This window comes from Heterocephalus glaber, unplaced genomic scaffold (genome assembly GCF_053883595.1).
Source record: "Heterocephalus glaber isolate CG9 unplaced genomic scaffold, H.glaber_assembly_v1.0 deba00000122, whole genome shotgun sequence".
Lineage (NCBI taxonomy): Eukaryota > Metazoa > Chordata > Mammalia > Rodentia > Bathyergidae > Heterocephalus > Heterocephalus glaber.
This window is the reverse complement of record NW_028258138.1, coordinates 17,151,887-17,173,856: the sequence shown is the minus strand read 5'-3', so window position 1 is coordinate 17,173,856 and position 21,970 is coordinate 17,151,887. Positions and strand designations below refer to the sequence as shown.

Sequence of the window (21,970 nt, the reverse complement as noted above, 5' to 3'; positions counted from 1 at the left end):
ACAGCCAGGCATGGTCCCAGGATTCTTTCAGCTGTTGAGTTGGAATGGTTTTTGTTAGAGGGAAGGTAATATTTTCTACATAGCCTAAACTCCAAATAATGGATTTAGGAGAATAAGATAAGTATCTTTGCTATCAAGTGCTATCTAGCTGGCCCCTAAAGCTCTCTGCCTTTTGCTTTCCGTGCCTTAGTGTAATCTCCCTGGTTCTTAGGAAAAGATATAGCAGAAGTGAGGGGCTATCACTTCCCAGATTAGGTTTCAAGTCTGTGATTCACATCTTGCTAGTGCTCTGTTTTTCACTAGCACTCTCTCTCTCACCTATGGGTCTTCTTGTGTGATTGCCTGCTCTGGCAAGCAACTTGCTGTATTTTGAGTTGTCCTATGGAGAACCCATATGGCAAGAAACCGAAGGTGGACCCTGGCCTATAGCCAGTGAGCAAATGAGGTCTTTAATCCAAAAATCTTCAAGGAACTGTCAACCACTGCATGGGAACGAGCCGGAAGCAGATCTTTCTGCAGTTGCACAGTGAGATGATCGTAGCCTGTGCCAGTCCCAGTACCAGAGGATCCAGCGATTCAGGGCCAGAGTCTTGCTCTATAGAAACTGAGATAATAAATGTTCCAAGCTATAAGATTCCACATAATTTGCTACACAGCCATGGAAAATTATAGAAGCAGTAAGGTTTGGGGATGGGTCACAAAGTTTAAAAAGAGGATGTGTATATACATTTATATCCATCTGAATCGCTAACCTAGATAGGACATTTATGACAGATGTCCTACATACACTGCTTTATAATCATTGCAACAAGCTGGTAAAGGTGTTATTATTCATATATTTTGAAGGAAATTGATATTATGGAAATTCTGTTATTTGGCTCAGAACATACAGCTAGAAGACAATAGAGAGAAGAGAGAAAACAAAGTGTCTCCAATTCTGAAGCCTGGTTCTTTTCTCTGCATTAGAAAGGCTCAAGAGGTGGGGGAGGGGACAGAGTGAACAGAAATTGAAATCCCCTGTGGATCTTTTTAAAGTTACTTATGTTGCTTTCTTCCTTCGGAAGTCATGATAGTTCCAATTGAAACAGGTATACTCCATCCCCAGAAAAGTATGGCACTTAGACAAGTTTAGGTTATCCTTTTCAGCTTTGGCTTGGGTTCTGATAATAAATATTGCATATTCCAAGCAGGTTCAGTCTGTAGAAGCCTCTGTAGTGATTAGCAAAGTGATCATGTGGCTTTGGTATTCTGATATTAGGTTTTCCTAATGAAAAATAAAACAAACGAAAAACAAAACAATGGCACCCAGAGCACCATTCCTTCATAGGCTCAACTTATTGTCTGATGGGTGCTAGACATTAAATATCACCTATAACCAAGAGTTGGCTGTAATGGCTTGTGTCTAGATGTCCCTTCAAAGCCTTGTGTGGTCATAGGTGGGGCTTTTTCAGAGGTAGCTGGATCTAGAGTGTGTGATGCTGGAATCAATTCATAGTGCAATGCTAGGATCAAGGGCACTAGGATTAAGGGTGTGAGTGCTACCCACCCTAAGTAGTAAGGGTAAGATCTAAGGGATAGGAAGAGCTGTGGCCATCCCTTGCTGCTTTGCTACCTTCTGGCCACCATGAACTGTTTCTCCTCTGCTATTATCATCTGCCATACCACCCTGCCTTGGAACCAGCTGACTGTAGACTGAAAGCTCTACAAACTGTGAGCTAAATAACCCTTTCCTCCCCTAACTTTGGGTGTTGGGTATTTTGTCTCAGCAATGAGAAAAGGAACTAAGACATTGGCTAAATGGGTTTGGCTGAATGAGGACAAGTTAGGAGTAGAGTGGATATGTGGTGAGTCCTGCTTGCATTTTGTGATGAGAGCAAATATGAAAAATAGAAGAGAACATTGCAACATTTCACCTTTGGAAGATGAGGGCAACTTTGTATGTTCCCATGGTGGCTTCTAAGCTGAACAAGCAGCTGGAGACTTAATTTGACCGACTCTGTGTGACCAACTTCAACACTATGTCCAAATTCTATCTTCTCCCATTAGCCTGTTAGCTCCTATAATAACTTTGCCATTCTGGGTTCTTATGCAGGTCACAGTCTTGTTTCCACAACAATGGTATCATCACCCATGTTAGTGAAGGACATCATGATTAGCTGATGAAATCCACAGGCTCTCCTCAAGCAGGTGATTGGAGTGTTTTCCTCAACAACATCCTATTACCTTATTGCTTTGCTTTGTTTTCTTTTCTCTTTTCTTTTCCCTTTCCCCTTCCCTCCCTCCTTTCTTCCTTTCCCTCTCCTTCTCCTCCTTCCTTGTACCCAGGGTCTTATGAGGCAAACACTCTACCTCTGAGTTACACCCAGCCCTCCCTCACTACCTCATTGGATTTTTTCACTGAAGACTTTTATACAGCAGCACTATTCAGTCTGGTGGCCATGAAGCTATACATCATGAAGCTATAGATCACTTGAAATGCAGTTAATGAGATTGAAGAACACAATTTTTCACTTAATTGAATTTCAATTAATTTAAAGTTAAATCATCATATGTAGCTGGTGACTGCTGTGTTGGATAAGGTGGTTTTAGAGGCTTGTCACATTACATTGATTTTTAAAATTTATTTTGGGTTCATACTTATAGAACATTTCCAAGTGCCAGGCACTATATATTTAGACTTTGGGTATATTAACCCAGTGTTCAGAAAAACCCAGTGAGGGCTATTATTTACACTTGAAAGCAGAAAGCTGAACTTCAGATGCAATAGCCTGCCTCAAATTACATAGACAGAAGATAGGACTCAAAATAAAATCTGTCTATCTCCAACTTGTGTTTGCTGTACATAAAAATGAGGCTAAAATAATAGGAATGGAGGGTAAAAAACAAAACCAAAATGGATTCATGACAATTGACATATAACTCTTGTATATTAGTCAGCTTTCCCATTACTGGGACATGGTACCCAATACCCACAGCCTTTAGGAATCAAGGTGTAATTTCACTTCTGGTTCAGTCCAGGGTTGGCTTATCTGGCACAAATAACATGGTCCAAGGGCATGGTGAAGCAATGGCATTGGGGCAGAATAGGAGAACAGCACCAGAGAGGAAGGGTCAAGGGACTAGATACAGTGCACAGGTAATGCCTCCATGGCCCACCCAGACACACCCAGAAGCATGGTCTGCAGCCCCTCCCAAGACAACCAAGTTGACACAATCAAGCTTAGCAGTCACACCTTGTTATAATGTTTTCTTTCATTTTATTGCTTATTATAAACATGTTGGCCATAGAAAATATGTTAGTTTATAAATAACCCAATTCAAAGCTTTCACATCATATATTATTTTTCCCCAAATGCATCTATGAAAATAATCAGTGAACTTCAAAAATATATAATGTGCATATTTATGCTTTTGTGACACTAAAGGCAAATAGTAAAAATAGTCATCTATTGTAGGTGTATTGGTTTGTGGTATGCATTAGGAGAGGCCTTAATTCAAAGAAGAGATATGCTGTGGACTCAAATGGCTCCTATGTGGGTAATATTTACAGAATATAATAGGTTCACAATGAATGTTTACTGAAGGTGAAGACGATGAGAATTCAACTTTCTGATGGTCTTTCCTCCCTGTTTTTCTTAAGGAACACATAGTTATTTGCAATCAACATTCTCAAAATCAGAGACACTGGCATTTTAGCTGCAGCAAAACTGGGTCTGATCACACTTGCAGAAAAGAAATCAATGAAAGCATATATACTCTTGACAGTGTGCTAAATGGTTTATGTGAGTTAGGAAGGCTCTTACTAGAACAGGCTGGAACTTTTGGATACTTTGCATCTTCATAAGTAAGAACGCTGTCAATATCTAAAAATCAATCGAGTCATTCAAAATAAATCTAGCCTTTAGGCCTCACTCAGAGTTAGACTATATTCAGTCAGATCAATGTATTTCTAGTGTGGGCATTTGAAAGTAAAAGAAACTACTTATATTAGCTATTAAGTTTCTTAACTATAAGTACAGATACTGTAACATACTCTGAGGCATTCTTTGTTTTATTCAGCAAAACACATATAATTTTTGGACTTCATTAAATTATGATGATATTAGATTAAACATTTTAGGTTTAATGGTAAAGTGACAAAAAGCCTGGTCATCTATCTCCAATGTCCAGTATACAATTTTTAAATACACAAAAATATGCTAAGGTCTCTTTCAGCAAAATATGGCACCTGTGAAATATTTATTAAATGCTTTTACATCTAAAGGTAGGCACTTCATAAGATTTGCATTTGGTAAAAGGTAACCATTGATGACAGTATCTTACCCTTTTTGATCACTGTAAAACTTTTTTAAGAAAACTAATTATCAAAATTTTACAAAACCAGAACAAAACTTTGGCTCAGTTACGTATGAATGGAACTCAATTTTATTTTTCCCTCTTCTTTTTGTAAATCTGTTATATATTTTCATGAATAAGTTCTGAGATATTTGCTACCTGATATAAAATCCATTGGAATATTTAGCTTCTTATCTTACTCTTGAAGTGAAGTATTTGTTGCCTGTAGAACTTCTTTCAGTTTCCCCTCACAGTTGGAGTACTCTTTATGAAAATCCACTGACTAAAGCCAGCAGTTAGGCAGTAGTTAGCATTGAAGAGCTCTTGGCTTCTAGTAACTGTTGAGTCTCTTTGATCCTAATTTAACTCTGAAATTAAATAAATAATATTCAATTGTTGTTTTTACTTCCAGAGACATGGAAATTTACACTACCTAAAAATTTGAGTGGAGTTTTTGTGGCCCAGTGGACCCATCTACCATTTAATTTATTTTAATTTTCTACCATTTTTTACCATTTAATTTTCTACAGGATTTCTTTATAAGATATCAAGGTTCTGTTTGAAGTCCTGGTAACAGGGAGCTTCACAAAGCAATCTAGTCAATAAGAAAGCTCCAACTACTCCTTTTTATACAGGTATACCTTGGAGGTATTACAAATTCAGTTCAGTTCCAGACCACCACAATAAAACAAACATCACAATAAAGTCAGTCATTCAAATTTTTTGGCTTCCCAGTGCATACTAAAGCTACATTTACACTATCCTATTAAGTGTACAATAGTGGTATGCTAAGAAAATTCAATGTGTATGTCTTAATTAAAATACTTTATTGCTAAAAAGTGCTAATGACCATCTGGGGCTTTAGTGGGTCAAAATCCTTTTGCTGGTGGAGGAACTTAACTCAGTGTTGATGGCTGCTGACTGATCAGGGTGGTGGTTGCTGAGGATTGTGGAGGTAGTGTCAATTTCTTAAAATAAGACAACAATTAAATTTGCTGCATGGATGGACTTTCCTTCATGAACTATTTCTCTGTAACATGTAATGCTGTTTGATAGCATTCTATCTACGGTAAAAAATCTTTCAAAGTTGGAGTGAATTCTCTCAGACTTGGCTGTTGATTTGTCCAGTAAATGTTTGTAATATTCTAAATCTTTTGTTGTCTTTTCAACATTTACAGCATCTTCACCAGAAGTAGATTCCATGGCAAGAAACTACTCTGTGTGTCTGTAAGAGGCAGCCCCTCACCTATGAATGTTTTATCATGACACTGCAGCAGTACAGTCACATCTTCAGGCTCCACTTTTCATTCTATCTAGTTCTCTTGCTACTCACACTGCATCCACAGCTACTTCCTCTACTAAAATCTTGACTTAGCAAAATTATCCATGAGGTTTGGCATCAACTTCTTTCAAACTTATGAATGGTGATATTTTGGCCTCCTTCCATGAATCATGAATGATTATAATGTCATTTAGAATGTTGACTCCTTTCCAAAAGGTTTTCAATTTACTTTGCCCTGCTCCATCAGAAGCACCACTTTCTATGGCAGCAATAGCCTAATGAAAGGTATTTATTAAATAAGACCTAAAAGTAGAAATTACTTCTTGATCCATGAGACTCTGAAAAGATTTTGTATTAGCAGGCATGGAAACAACTTTAATCTTGCTGTATACCTCCATCAAAGCTCTTGGGTAACCAGATGCATTGTCAATGAGCAGTAAGTTTTGATAGTCATAATGTTTCCTGAGTGGTAAGTTTCAGCAATAAACTCAATAAACTGTGTTGCAAATGGGCTTTCTTGTTCCCTTGAAAGGTCACAGAGAGTGCAACTAGTACAATTCCTAAGGACTTCAGGATTTGAAGAATGATAAATGAGAACTGGCTTCAACTTAGTCACCAACTGAAACAGCCCCAACAAGAATCAACTTTTCCTTTGAAGCTTTGAAACCAGACATTGACTCGCTATAGAAGTCTTGGATGGCATCTTCTTCCTGTATAAAGTGGTTTCATCTACATTGAAAATCTGCTGTTCAGTGTAACCATTTTATGATCTGTGTAACTTGCTGCAGCTTCTTCTACATCAGCAGTTGCTGCTTCAATTGCACTTTTATGTTATGGAAATGGCTTCTTTCCTTAAACCCCATGAACCAACCTCTGTTAGTTTCCAACTTTTCTTCTGGAGCTTCTGCTCCTCTCTCATCCTTCATCGAACTGAAGAAGGCTAGAGCTTTGCTTGGGACGAGGCTTTGGCTTCAGAAAATGTGGTTGGTTTGATTTTCCATGCAGACCACCAAAACTTTCTCCATTCCAGCAATAAGGCTATTTTCTTTCTTATCCTTCAGATGTTCACTGGAGTACCATCTATATTCTTCAATGAGGAACTTGTCCTTCGTATTTACAACTTGGCTGTCTGGTGCAAAGGCCTAGCTTTTAGCCCATCTCAGCTTTCTACATGCCCTCCTCACTAGACTTACTAATTTCAAGCTGTTGTGACTCCTTCTTTCACTGGAACACTTCATTCATTGGTCTATTTTCAATATTGTTGTGTCTCACATAATAGGGAAGCCCAAGGAGAGGGAAAGAGATGGGGAATGGGTGGTGAAGCAGTTAGAACATACACAATATTTATCAATTTATTAAGGTCCTTGTCTTATAGGGGCACGGTTTGTGGCACGCCAAGAACTACTGTAGTACATCAAAGGTTACTGACGATAGATCATCTTATCAGATATAATGTTATTGAAAAAAGTCTGAAACACTGAGAGAATCACAAAAAGGTGAAATAGAGAGATGAACTGAGTACATGCTGATGGAAAAACGGCACTGCTTGATGCAGGGTTGCCACAAACCTTCAGTTTATAAAACACAGAGTATCTGCAAAGCACACGAGTAAAGTGCGTTAAAATGAGGTATGCCTGTACTAAAACCAAATTACCCTTCTGGTAATTTCCATCCAGTGCCTCAAACAGTGCCAGGCACATAGTAGGCTCTGTGGCACTCAATATACGTTTATTGGTGAATGAAAGAATGAACAACTCTACTTCTGACTTTTAAAGCTGCATAGAATAAAGCTATTTCTTTGTAGACCAGGCCATCATTCTCTTGCCCTTCTTCAGTCTTCTCTTTTCTAGGATCAGTACTGAAACTTCCTTCACCTGGTGCTTATCATGACTATCAGCTGTTCTGTCAATCTCATTACTTTTTCCTGAATGTGCTTAGGTGGATCGGGAGACATCCTAAGATGCAGTTCCATAATACTCCACGCAGGGTTAGCTCTGAGCAGGGTAGCAATGCTGCATCCTTTAACATAGATAGTCCATACCTGGCCTGAAAAGTATTCCCTAGAACAATTCTTTCTTGCCTGTTTCTGAGGAGAAGCATTTTATTCTGGGCAAGATCACTGACTGGCTCTTATTCTGCTGTGAGCAAAGGGTTATTTCCTTGAACTTCCAGGGTAAGGCGGGGGTGGGGAGCGCTGCGCTGAAGGCTGTGGTGTCGGGGAGTATGGAGGAGGCAAGTCTGGATGGTATTCCATCTCATGGTCATGACTGTAGGGGGGTGGTGCCACTGCAAAAGAGAAGGAAAGAGAGTCAGGCATCTAGCAAATACCTAAGTGTTTACCGTGTTTTAACTACTGGCCTAGATACTTTGGGAGAGGCCATCATTTTGTCTGCAAAAATCATAATCTTTTTTTCAAGTGGAGGGAACATATGTATGAAAGAGTGAGTGCTCTGAAACGTGGGGCTGTGGGTCACAGTGTTTGGAATCATTGGCTTAGCAAAAATTTTTTGGAAGTATGATGCTGAAGAGGCACAGAGAGAAAAAGTGGAGGAAAAATTCAAGCTCCAGCAGCACAGAAACAGGAGAGCACTTTTGCTTAAGCAAAAAAACGGGGCGGGGAGAAGAGGGAAAGACATCATCATCATGGTGGCTCTGACTGTCATGTGTGATGCAGCACTAGGAGAGATTTTTTTTGAGTACATTAGAGAATATGCTTTAGGACAATGACTCCACAATATGGATGGAAGGAGACTGAAGCAAAGGTGAGATGAAGTGGTAGCGTACCTGAAGGATTATAAGGGGCTGATGACCATGAGGGGAAGACATTTATGAGTCCCAAGTAACTCAGGGCTTAAACAGTTACTAGCTAAATGGAAAAGGAGTGAGAGACTAAAAGAAGAGGTAAGGCTACTATATTGGGTACCCAGTATGGGACTCCTATAACTTGGAGGATGGTGTAGCCATTATAGAAATAGGGAAACAAAGGTTGGGAATGATCAAGAACTGAATTATCTAAATCTTATTTAAATTTTTTCTTTAATATATTACTCTATTATATGCTAGTGTTTTAAATCGTATTTAATCCACTTTGCCATGTCTATGTATGGTTGTCTACTCTGCAGTGATCTCAAGCCCCCTCCCCAGGCTTGGAAGAGAGACGCTCCTTGAGCTGAATTTCACTGGTGCCTTCACAAAGTGAATCATTCTGCAATATCTGAACAGGCCCTCAGCAGCCAGTCTCAAGAGGTGCCAGAGAATCCCTGATTCCACTGGGAAAGTGACATGCCTTAATTAGTTGTTGTGACTGAAACCTAAATCTCAAGACTACCATCTTAATAATGCAGCTAAAAGGCCAAACTTTCCAAGTTAGAATGGCAGAAAAGAACAAGTGCAATTTGAACAAACTTATCCCTAATGTCTTCAAAGTCCTGCTGTTTCCAAAAGGAATTTGAGAATGCTCTGATAAACAGGCATATACAGACATAGGTGAGTAAACAAAAACTATGTTTTTTTCTGCATCCCTCTGGCTTACTAAGAGCTTGATGACTGGAGTTCTTTCCTTATCTCCCTGTACGTGGAGAATGTAGGAAGCAGAATTGAGTCACCTGAGGAGAAAGGAAGGAGTCACAGAACTGAGGGGGATGTTCCCCAAATTGCTCAGCTAGTAAGTACCATATCAAGTTGGCTGAGCTGGTTGAGAGCTCTCAGCAGCGGACATAACCTTGTAAAGAAATCAGTGATGATGTTTTCAGCATCTCCAACGCACCTTCATACCTAGGCTCCTCTAAGCTCTGTTTTCTGCAACGAAATGGAATTTATCCCGTGGAGTCCATATTCATTCTCTGAATTTTACACCCACTCTGCCACTTTATTAAATCTAGGAAGAGTGAGAAAAATAGATTGCTAATAAACTTCATCCCAATCAAGAAAGGAAACAGTTCAACTTCCATGCAAAATAGCAAGTTCCAGCTGGATGCTCACTGATCTGTCTCTTGTAAGAATGCAGTTCTGCACTGCTTTTCCGCTGACACTTTCCCCTGCCTCTTGCTTGAGGGGCACAGGCGAACTGATTCTGCAGATTTCTCTACATCAGTCTCTGTCATGAAGCCATGGTGTGTTTATGGGTCTGTAACAAAGCCGTTACATTCTGCCATCTGCATAATATCGGCTGGAGGACATTACAATGAGAATCCTTATGGTTTAGGCAGCTGCACGGTGAACATGAAAATCTCCTCTATGAAACAGCATTCTTTTACTCATGTAACCTTTGAATTCTGATGAAAGGATAAAATAAGGTTGAAAAGTGGTATTTTGGGAAGATCCATGATGAAATAAATATGACACATGCTTTATAATGTCAGTCACTGAAAGACATTTTGAGATAATACATGTACAATGGTGAACTGTTATCTTTCTTGTTGGTAATTAGGTTTCACTAGGAAGTAAATGTTTCAAGGTATTGATTTAAGAATTCCTTATTAATCAGAAGAGGTTTTATTCTTTGTTACAGGTCAAATAATCTTCGAAAGATGTGTGGATGAAGCTGGAGACATGGGACCTTTGAAATTCTTTCATAATCAGTATCCCAATTCACTACTGTAATAGACATGTCATTTATCCTCAATGTCTGATAAAGTTATCTACAATATTAAAAAAACCTGAGGAGCACTATACAGAGAAAGAAATTTAATGTTTTCAATCCATTCAGACTAACATCTCTAAGAAAAATAGATGGCATTATCAAAGCCATTCAACATTATTTTAGAACATTTAGAAACAGAAGAAAATCATCCATAACTTTGTCAACGCTCTTTAACAAATGAAATCTATATTTGCTAGTTATTTGTGTGTATTTATATCCTCACAATCACAGAAAACAGTATACATTTTTCACTTTGTATTTTAACATGTCTGTTTTATTCTGCTACGTATTCTTCATAAACTTTATTGTTAATGACTATATGTTATTTCACTTACAATTCACTTATTTTGAAGTTAAAGTTTTAATTATTATAAATAAGGAGTGAAGAAAAGCTTCTTATAGAAACTTTCTTTTTTCACTTTGAATGATATTTTAAGAATAAAATCCCAGAAATTGACTAACTGGCTAAAACAGGATGTAAATTTTATTGTTTAGGGGACATTATGAAACTATTTTTAAAAGAATTGTTGAAGCTAGTGAGGGTCCCAGTAAGGCAAAGGCATACTATCATTTACTACTTTGGTAATTTAATATGTGAAATAAAGCCACTTCATTTTATCATTTCTTTGATAATAGTAGGGTGTACATTCTTCTACTTTTTGTCTACTGTTTGAAATTCACATTTGGTAAATTTTTTTTGGTTCTGGGTAGGTGGCTTATGAATTAGGCTTTTAATTAGAATTAAAATATAATTAAGGGGACAAGATGTAAACAAACATACAAAATTGCATATTTTTATTTTAAGAAAACTTGGTCAAAATGCCTCTTTCATTACATGAGTTTTACCTCACTGACATACTGAAGTTTAAAACTTGTGCATGACAAACTGTTTTTCATGTTTATCATTATTTCAAAAGTTAGTCTTTTTCACACGTTACATAATGGACCTGAGATTATGCATATACATTTATATATTTAATTCTGCTTGTAAGAATTTGTTATTTTGTTCTATTTTTTACATCAATGTTTATTTTTCTAGGATTTAAGATTTTGTCAAGCCAAATTAAATGTAGCATATCAAATAATCCTTACTTTTCCAATTGTTTTGTTCTGTTTCCTTTACAGTCTGTAAAATTTTAATCTCCCTGTTCTGTTCCAATGATCCAGTTATATTTTTGTACCCAAAATGCCTCATTTTAATCATTCCTCATTTTAAATGGTTTTGATAAATGGTAGGAGTGATGACTTTCATGACTAATGATTTTTTTTTTTTTTTGTATTAGGGATAGAACTCTGGTCCTTGTGCTTGCGCAGCACTGAGCTAAATCCCCGGCCCACATGACTAATGATTTTAAAAGACAATTTCTACTGTTATTCTAAAAAGCAAACCTTTCCTCCATTCTCCTGCAGTTACTACTCAGGATTTGTCTGACCCCCATTCCAAGGAGAGGATTTTAATAAAGGTCCACAAAGCTCCTGGCAAGGACCTTACCATGTCATCCCAGTCACACAAACAGAATACTGCCCGTTTCCCTTCTACAATGGCCTAAGATGCCAAGATAATATAAAGGATTGTTCTTCTTCTCCCAGATTACATCAAGACAAGTCTTTCATGTTTTACATCCCTCTGTCACCATGAGAAAGACAACTGTGGAGCCTGAACCAAGAAGGCTTGGCACATCTAATCTGATTAAGCTTCCAAACTTCCCCCACCCTGGCTTTCCTGTGCTCAGTGGAAAACAAAGCCTGTCACCAGAAAAGTGCTGCGAGTCTTCTCCTTTCTTTTCCTTCACCTTACTTCACCTTACACTAGTCCAGAACATGAGGAAGTTCTTTTCTGATTGTGCCTTTTTGTTTCTCAGAGAAGTAAGATCTGTTGAGAAAGCACCTGCTAAGCGTAAGTAAGGGAGGCTGTGAAGAATTCTGACTTTTGAGAAGGGAGAAAAAAATGCATGAGATCATTATCTCAAGGAGTGGATGGGAACATTCACTTCACCTTTTTACTCTAACTAAAATTTGATTTTCCATGCTTGGATGACTTCCCCTGTACATTATCAAATCAGAGCTGGCCTTTTTCTCCCCTTACTACAAACTACAGGGCCAGGATGTGCTCAGAGTGTTTATAATCTTTGTAGCCAGTTTTCAAAAAGTTATGTTTGCCCTCTTTAAAAACCCAAGTTCTTTTGTAGTCCATATGATATGGGGCCATACTACTTTTCACTTCTTGATATATATGTATATAGTCCTTCCTGTCCCAACCCATATTGAATGGAAAGTACTCATCAGATCCACAGCTTCTTTTCATCCCAGTACCTATTACTATTCCTGGTCACTTCAACATCCAGGTATGCCTGTTTCTGAGTCCCTTGACATGTTTTGCTTTCTATTTTCATGCTTGTTTTTAGCAATAATGGTACTGTTTTGTAAATCTTAGTTTATGAATCTGACTAGTACCTTTTAGATTTCTAGAATACCACATTCCCCTACATCTTCAACCCCGCCTGGATTTTCAATTAGCTGATGCAATTTAAAAAGTTTTACTTTACATAATCTCTTTCCTGTCTTCATGTCCTTCTTTATGCAGCTAAGATTTATGCTCCATTATTAAAATTTTCTCTTTGCATCTGCTGTCAACATTCTTATTTCTTTCTTCCTCCTTCTACCTGGCAGAAACCTGACCCTGATTAAATCCAATATTTTGGCTACCACAGGTCTGTATCCAGAAGCTTCATGTGGAAAGAGAAAAAGTACAATCAGGCTAACTGACCTAGCTTTAAATAAAATGATCATTTTCTAAAATGTGGTGGCACTTACTGTTGCTTTTAAATTATACATTTCTTTAGGCATTTCATATGCTCTCTTTCCCGAGACTGGTTTCATGCTTTCAGTTTTCTCCTTAAGCACAAACATCTCAATCCCTCCACTCTCAGAACACTTGTGTCCTATTTCACTGAGAAAATAGGCACAAGCAGAAGAGAAGATACACCTGCTCTGACCAGCAGATCTACAAAGACCTGGGAATGCACCTAGACACCGGCCTCAACTCTGATCCTTGCTGAGGCCAAACAGTCTACTTGTGCTATGGATCCTATTTTTCTTTCTACTCAAGGACCTTGACTTTGAATAATCTTTTCTCTCTTCAGTACTCATCAGTTTTACTCCTTCATCTTTCTTATCAGTGCACTTACTAATGTACTACAGGATACCATGATCTGGAGTTTTCCATAGGAGAAAAAGCAAAAAAAAAAAAAAATCTGATTTCATGTCCATCCCAATTTTCTAGACCCATTTAATAGCAAAACATTTCAAAAACTTTGTATGTGCCAGCACTACTTTATCATATAATACATTCATAGATTTTGCCTTTAGCATTAATTCTGTAACTAAAATTTATATGAGATTAAAGAAAGCTTTATCATTTTATGTTTGCATTCTCTGATTTATATTGAAACAGGTTGCCTGGGTGAAGACTTGGCAATATTCATTACATTCATTTTGTTTCCCTTCAGTATGAGTTGTCCTCAAATTGACAGCCATGTTATTACAGAGAAGCTCTCTGGTATGAATTTTTGGTATATAAAGAAGTTACACATGAGATGAAGGCTTTTTCATATTCAGTACACACAGAAAAGTTTTTAGGATGAGTTTGTAGCCTCTAAAAAGATTTGTTGCATGCCCAAAAATCTTCTCAGGTTCAATACATAGACTAACAGGGTTGCTCTTAGTTGTGAATTCAGCGGTGCAAATGCAGTGCGGATTTCTTAATGAAGTATTTCCAAAAGATTTTAAAGACTACAGCCTAGTTGTTTTACAGAATGTGAAGGAAAATGAGATAACTAAGACTTTCTAAAGTGGAGTCCAAGATCATGAGGTGACTGCACTGATACCTGACAAATGTTAAATCACAGAATGTCCCAACAGACTTGGATCCTCAAGTGAAGCCAGTTTACAGATTTTGATACCTTGCTGCAGGGAGTACCCCATCGGAATAGTGATCAATTTAGGATTTCTGCTAGCCAATGAACTATCTCTGAAAACAAGCTTTATGTGGAAATCCCCTATAAGAAACCTCCCCTGCACTTGCCTTACAGGGGACTGAGGGCTGCTCTGATGCAGTGTACCCAAACTGCATTTATTTATCAAATAAATGATATTTCCCCCCGATCTCTGTGTCAATTTTTGTTTTTCAACTTGGTTTTGTCAGATATTTTCTCATACAAAGATGCAAGCTGTGAACTCCTGGAGCACCAATGCACAGCACTACAGCTGTTACCCTCAGAGTGATGCACTTAAAGGTTCATGGTGTCCATCTGTCCCTTTTTGGTGCTATTAATTTGGATCACCTTGCCAAATGTTTGATTTCTCAACTGTGTAGTTACTGTTTTTTCACTTATTATTGATAAGAAATCTGGCGCATACTTTAAGATCTGTAAATTCCTGTCTGCAGCAAAATATCCCCCTTCATTTTAGCGTCTGTTGATGATTTTGGCCCAAATCTTCTTACAGTGATTTTAAAATAGTGTTTTACCCCTAGTTCTGTGACCCTCTCCTACATTTATCTGTTGGCATTTTTCAGTTAGGAAAAGAGCGTTTTTCCACCACTACCCCCCAAGTCCTGTTCACCCAGCAGAGTCAATACTGTACTTCAAATCTCAATTTTCTTGATGGCATTGAAAGCTCTTGTGTTTCTTTTGTTGGCATTTGATGTTGTATCTTTGCCAATCCTTTTGTTTTGGTTTTACTATATTGTTTCCTTTTAGATGTGTAAGTAGCAGCCAAACCTACATTTTAAAAATGGGTTAACATGTTCACTTTTCTTTGTTTACACTGAATTTCTGGAAGATAGTGGCAATGTACAGCTTGACAAATCATTCTCATTTTGATAAGGGCCATTAAAAAATAATGGTAATGGAAGATGACACTTGTTCATTGTACCCAACATGGAAGGGATGAAAAGCTTAATTTTAGAAGGTCATTGTCCAACAAAGGGGCAGATGTGACAGCAGAACGACATTCTCTCTTCCCAAGTGCAGCGTAATGACGCTCACTACAGGTTTCCACTGAACACTTTCGCCATGGAATAAAATGACCTTCGATAAATTATGTTCTCCCACTTGTCTGGCTCCTAGGCTAGAGAACTATATCATTTGATAAGTTGGGTCATTATCTTAATTATCACAGGGTAAACTAATGTGGGTGAAAGTCTTTTGTACTTCTACACATGAAAGAGTTTGAAAAGCAGTCAACAGTATTATGATTCCTTGAGTAAAATGAATTAGTAACTATGAGCATATTATGTCTTCGAAGACTCAGTATTTTTGCAGTAAAATGCTTCCAGTGTAAGGTTCATGAGTTTCTTGCATTATTCAGTTTCCAGAACAATGCATTTACTGAAAATGCAACATGTTGCTACTGTGATGTCAGTGAAAAATGATGCCATTATAAATTTTGAAAATATGTTTATAGGACAAAATAGAAACCTCAAAACTAAAAATTAAAAAAAGATCTCATATTAAAATGGTGTTTTTATTACCTAATTTTATTCAAGGTTTGGACTTACTGAAAAGCAAAATAAAATAGGATATATTGCAAAATATTTTAAAATACCTTAAAATAAATTTTGATTAATCCTTTTTGATCAAGGAAATGTATATTGAAAATGTTATCTCTGGAATACTCCCTTCTATTTCTGGAGACTTTGCTCCAGTTAATAGCTCTGATTTTCTTCTGTTCTTCTCTTGAATTACAGGTTTGTGCTAGAGGAAAACAACGGGGAGAGATGAAGAATAAAAAAAGTCCTATCTATTCTTTTTCTTGTATCTCAGTCCCAACATCTTTTACCAACTTTAATAGTATTCTTGACAACCACGGAATATTCAAAACTGCAAACTGCTTTTGTAGCTATTAAATTCTACATATTCCAAGGTGGAACTTAAAACCAATTCCACGGGTATTGCTATATGGTTAAGTCTAGACTGTCATGAGATAAGTGAATAAAATAGTCCAAAAATTTTGACTCATAAATTTAGTGTTTTAGAAGAGGGGAGATAAACAGTCAACAATAAACATGATTAGTCAAACTATAGCGCTGATGGTGAACCTTTCAGAGACCAAATGCTAAAACTGCAACCCCAAACTCACTTATTTATTGCAAAGTGCCAACTCTGCAATTAAACCTGAATACTGAGGTTTTAGTTTAGAAAAAACAACTAATACATTAAAAGAGAAACACAATCACAGAGCTTTCAATGATACAAACAGCCCACTGTGACATGCCTGCCATAGGTTTGCCATCACTGCTCTATAGTAACTTGGAAGATTAAAAGTATTCTCGAAAGAAAGCAGAGTAGCATAAGGAGGACTGGGGTGTTGTGGAGAGAGCCACATCACAATCTTCATTCAGGAAGTGACCTTTGATCAAAGAGGTGAATGAAGCAAGGGAGCCAGTGCTTCAGGCAAAGCCTTGAACTGGTATTGTGACTTGTGTGTTCATGAACAACAAGGGACCAAAGTCTGATAAAGCCTGAGTGGTAAGGGAGAGAGAAGGAAATGAGGCCCAATATGGGAAAAAGGGTCATTTCATGCAATGTCTTGAAGGCCCTGGTTAAAAAGAGCAGCTTTTTTCACGAGATACAATGAAGAACCTTTGGTTGAGTCTTCCTCTGGAAAGGGGGAGCCTCTGGAAGACTTTGAGTACAGGAGTGATATAACATCTATTTTAACAGGTTTACTCGGGCCACTCTGTTGAAAAAAGACCCAGGAGTCCAGAGTAGATGCTGGGAGTTGGGTCAGAATGGTAAGAAAATAAGAGAGAGTTTATAGTGTGGCTCATGCCAGAAATAAAACTGTTTACTTTTTACTGTGATAAGCCATCAGATACTGAATACACTTTGCAGGTAGAGGTGAGAAATTTTCTTGGTAGATTGTGAAGGAAGAGTGGAGTTGAGAATTAATCCAATAGTTTTGGTCTGAGCAACAGGAAAGGTAGAGATGCCACCAACTGAAAATAGTGAAGGTTTTGGGTAGAGGGAGATTATCAATACTGTTTTAATCCCGTTACACTTCACATATTTATTAGGCAACCAAGTGAAGATTTCAAACATGCACTGGGATAAAACAAATGTGAGATTCATGAGAAGAATTAGCATATAAATGAAACTTATGACTGTGAAGCCACATGATCGAGTGAAAGAAGGGAAGTAGGGAGGAAGATCTAAGACTGAACCCTAAGGCACTGAAAAGAAGGTACCGGAGAAGAGGAAGAACTGACCAGAGAGGAACTGAAGTTATTATTTCCACATTCATCCCTTCTGTCGAAGCAGTTCAAGAAAAAACAGAGGAAGGAAGGATTAGGGAACTAATAATACTCAGGACAGATTGGATGTAGAAGGTATCTGTTGCTTTTTCATAGGGATTGAGAAAGGACATAGTGTCAGTGGGAAATGATTTTCCTAAGATGTATTAAAGTTAGAATGTGTTTGCCCTTTTATGTGCCAGATTATACATACAAAATTAGAAAACTCTGTTGAAATCTCTGGTAGAGATTGCAGCATTTTGTTCATGTGATCACATGTACTCAATATATTTATATGTGGAACTTCTAGAAGACTCAACAAATGCTTGTCAAATTATTAATATATTACCTTTGCTTTTTGATGAGAAATTTAAGATGTTCTTTTTGCATAATAAGGACATATAAAAACTTTCCTCAATACTTTTCCTCAAGACCTATATGCCTATTGAATCAGAAGCTAGTTTATTGAGACATATAACATACTTTTTCTATAATTACTTGTCAGAACTCACTGGCAGGTAGACAGAGTGGGTGTGAATTGTCTCTTTATTTTAATTCTGACAGAATGGCAATTGTAGTTAATCAGACAACCAGTGAAAATATGAATATGCTCAAATACAAAATAGGTTTTCTTATTTGGATTTAAGTAAGTAATCTCTATTCAAAGCTAGAGCTCTGATCTACATTTACTTAGGAATGCTCTAGAAAATTTGAGATTATTTCAATGAGAGCCTTAATGTCTTCTCTCTCTAAGGAGCAGGGCATAACTAACAAACCAGACTCTTCCTTCAGGAGTGGGCAGTGCTGATTACCAGGGTAGGAGGAGATGGCATTGATGTGTGTGGCTCGGATGACGCCCACCCTGGTCCCTCGGTTGTTCTTCATGCACATGCAGATGCAGATGGCGATTCCAGCAATGACTCCCATAATAAACACGATTCCGAACACAATGCCAGCAATTGCAGTGCCCCTAAAAGGAAAATCAAAGTGCATTTATTAGAAAAGGTCTGTAGGGCCGGGGATTTAGCTCAGTGGTTCTGCTGCCTGCCTCACAAGCACAAGGTTCCGAGTTTGATTTCCCGTACCAAAAAAAAAAAAAAAAAAGGAGGAAAAACAAGGTCTGTAAGGATTCTCCAGTCTTTGAAATATAGCTCCATGACTACGACAAGTGCTTCTTTACAGATGCTCTTAAGGCTAATACTTTTAAAAAGAGAATTTCTTGAATCGGCCAAGCGAATAGTCTGTATTTTAACGGGTAAGAAAAAGTTATAAACCTTTAGGGAACTGTCTTCCAGCACCATTTACCAATCAGTCATTCAGAATCTACTTTTAAAAATTCATTTTTGTACAAAGTACAATTTTCTTCGTATGTTCTCTAAAACAGTAACTAAAAGGTCACTTTGCTGTATACCTAAATAGTAAATAATTTATATTGAATATATTTAAGAAAAAGTTTGATAAGTGACTAAATTTGAAATACAATTTAACATTTTATCCTTGATTAAAACTCTTCATAGGACATTTTTTTAAAGAAAAACCCCCACCAAACCAAGAATCATGTATTTTTTTATTATCCAGAAGACAGTTATAATAAGTACCCTCATTAAATTCAGGAATAATAGAAGCCAAACTTCTACCCCTGCTAATGTCACAAAACCACACATAGAAAAAGAATGGCATGAGATAGGAAACATCATCATTATTTGTGGATAATTTGATTTGCAGACATATATATTTGTCTACTATTTTGAAAAGTAATGAGGAAATCTTTATCAAAATGAAAATTTTGACCAGAAAGTGTCATTTGTAACAATGGAAACAGAGCACTTGTGTGCAGAAGTAATATAATGAGGATGTTCATCAGAGTGATCAAGGTGAAAGGTTCATGATACATGGCTAACTTAATAAGAATATTATAAATGGAAAAGCAAATATTAGCAGGATAATGCAAGTATTTACAGAAGAATTGTAATAGGATAATTTTGAATGGATATTTAATGGCTATCATAAATACAGAAAAATAAGAAAAATTTCTTTACAATTTGTGTATTTCCAAAATGTATTCCCAACCATTTTCAACTCTTTCAGCTATTTTCTAGTACTTTTAAATTTATTTCTCAATATTTTATTAATTTTTTTATTTTAAATATTTTAATTCTTTTGTATTGGGCTGCTTTTTAGTATTTAGGGATATAGGACCCTCAGACAAGCTTTATCCTTTGTTAAAAAGGGTTATCTGTATTTATATTAGCATTACACTGCTTTTCGTTTTGCCAAACAAAGTGTCACGGTTACCTCTTACTTCTCTTCAACTTATTTTTCTAAAGGAATTTCCATGAATTTTCATTTTCCATATTCTTATTGCAATTCCTCTCCTTCACACAATTCCTAGAAATCTCTTGCACAATTATCAGTAACTTTTCATACTCATGCACAGTAAAAAAAAAAGTTTATTATTTCTATTCTGCCTCCATAAAGAGTTGGCCTACTAATTCCTTCCATTACTCTGAGTCTAGAACTATTTTTCTCCAGGACTGGATTAGTGTCCTCAGCTCAAATTTCTGAACCCAAATCTTGCTATTTCTTGATGAATTGAGCTGTTGTGGAAGCAGAGTCCCGAATGGCTTCTTAAAGATAGCTTCAAAGACAAGTAGCTTTCTGGTCTTTACATGCCTAAAAATTACTCAACTCACTTGATTCCTAATTTGGCTACTGTGTTAATCAGCTTTCTATTACTGTAACAAATATTTAAGATAATTCAACTTATAAGGAGAAAAGGTTATTTTGGCTTATGGTTTCAGAGGTGTTAGTCTATGAAGACTTAGCTCTGTTGGCTTTGGGACTATGGCAAGGCAGTATATCATAGTGTCATGCTCCCAGGAAGCAAAGTTAGAGGAAGAGGAAGGGGGTGGGACTGCACTACCCGCTTCGAGGGTATGTCCTCAATGATCTAACTTATTTCACTAGGCCTTACTTGTTAAAGGTTCCACCATTTTCCAATAGTGCCGCCCGAGGTACCATGCCTTTCACACATAGGCCTTTGGGGACACTTATCCAAACAATAGCATCTACGTATGGAATTCTAAGATGAAAGGCATTATTTGTCTTACAGAATATAGACCTACTATAGAGAAATCCCATGGCATTATAATTACTTTTCTTTGTGGGATATCCATTTTTTCTTTTCTTATTCCTAGAATTTTTTGTTCTTAACATTTTCTTTTATTTCCTGGTATTCTGAAACTTCATAGTGTAGTTGGGCATTTTTTAAAAAAACATATTTATATATATTTTATCAGATTCTTTTCCTCATGAAAAGAATCTTTAAACTGGTAATCTCTCCACCATTTACCATGCTTCTCTTTTTGGAAACCTAATCCGAAATAAATTTATAAATTCCTCAATTGCTTCTTCATTGTTTCCCTTTGTTCTTTGAACTAATTTCTGGGGAAATTCACTGACTTGATCTTCCAAAGTTTTATTGAACTTGTACATTTTAGCTAGCATATTTTAAAATTTCACCCACTGTACCTTATCCTCACTGCACTCCCCTCATTTTTATAAGTGTCTTCATTTCCTTTTGTGGATACAGTCTTTTTTCTCAATCGCTGAGATACTAATGATATGTTCTTTGAACCTCTCTATATCCTGTGTTACCTCTGCTCTAAGTTCCCTCTTTCTGATTATTTCGGTCTCCATATTTGATGTTTTCCTTAAATGTCTGGTGCTCCTTGAGTCCCATTGGCTATGGTTTGGATGTGGTTTATGTGTGTCTTCTAAAGACTGATTAGGGGAAGATGTCAAGAGGTGTTGTGGGATTTAAAGAGCTGGAGCCCAGTGGGAGGTTGTGAGGTCACTGGGCATGTGCCCATGGAAAGGATTAATATCATTCTCACAGGACCTAGTTGCTTCTGGCTCCCTTCCTTGTCACGTGATTAGTCCCTCTCTCTTATGCTCCTTTTTGATGCTATGTGGCCTGATATAACACAGCCACGGGGCCCCTTGACCAAGTGATGCCAAGCTATTTGGATTTTCAGACTCAAAACTGTGAGCTGAACAAACTTCTTTTCTTCATAAGTTAGGCAGCTACATGTATTCCATTACAGAAACAGAAATTGGCTAATATAGCCTCCTATTTAAAAAAGAGGCTCTAAGTAGCTGTGAGTACACTCACTGTGCAAGGCCACAGAAGACCACAGGGGTCAGGGTTTACATGTCATTTCCTTGGGGATGTTCATTTTTCTCCACAGATGATTCTCCAATTTCATTTGGTCTTAGCCAAAAGGCTGAGAAGCGATGATTCTCCAAGTTCATATTCGGGTAACATGGGCCTGACTGCCAGTATCCCGAGAATCCTTGTGCTTCGCCTCCAGAGACCCAGTCTTTTGCTGTGCTGTGATTTCTGTCTTTCAGGTTT

The 21,970-nt window shown here is 37.3% G+C and overlaps 1 protein-coding gene across 4 annotated transcripts in view; it reads right to left on the bottom strand.

Moving 5' to 3' along the window:
* Positions 1-3,234: 3,234 nt before the first annotated feature.
* The window catches only part of Cyyr1 (cysteine and tyrosine rich 1), a 98,208-nt gene continuing 79,472 nt past the window's right edge, over positions 3,235-21,970 (bottom strand). For 2 of the 4 annotated variants that reach the window (XM_087213523.1, XM_087213519.1), the window contains exons 3-5: positions 18,366-18,523; positions 9,384-9,494; positions 3,235-7,903 (exon numbers count right to left, since the gene is read on the bottom strand). In XM_087213523.1, coding sequence (XP_087069649.1) covers positions 9,433-9,494; positions 18,366-18,523 — 220 coding nt within the window. In that variant the 3' untranslated portion in view covers positions 3,235-7,903; positions 9,384-9,432. The remainder of the gene's footprint in view (positions 7,904-9,383; positions 9,495-18,365; positions 18,524-21,970) is intronic. The other 2 variants (XM_004842239.4, XM_021256132.2) reach the window with 1 other exon arrangement.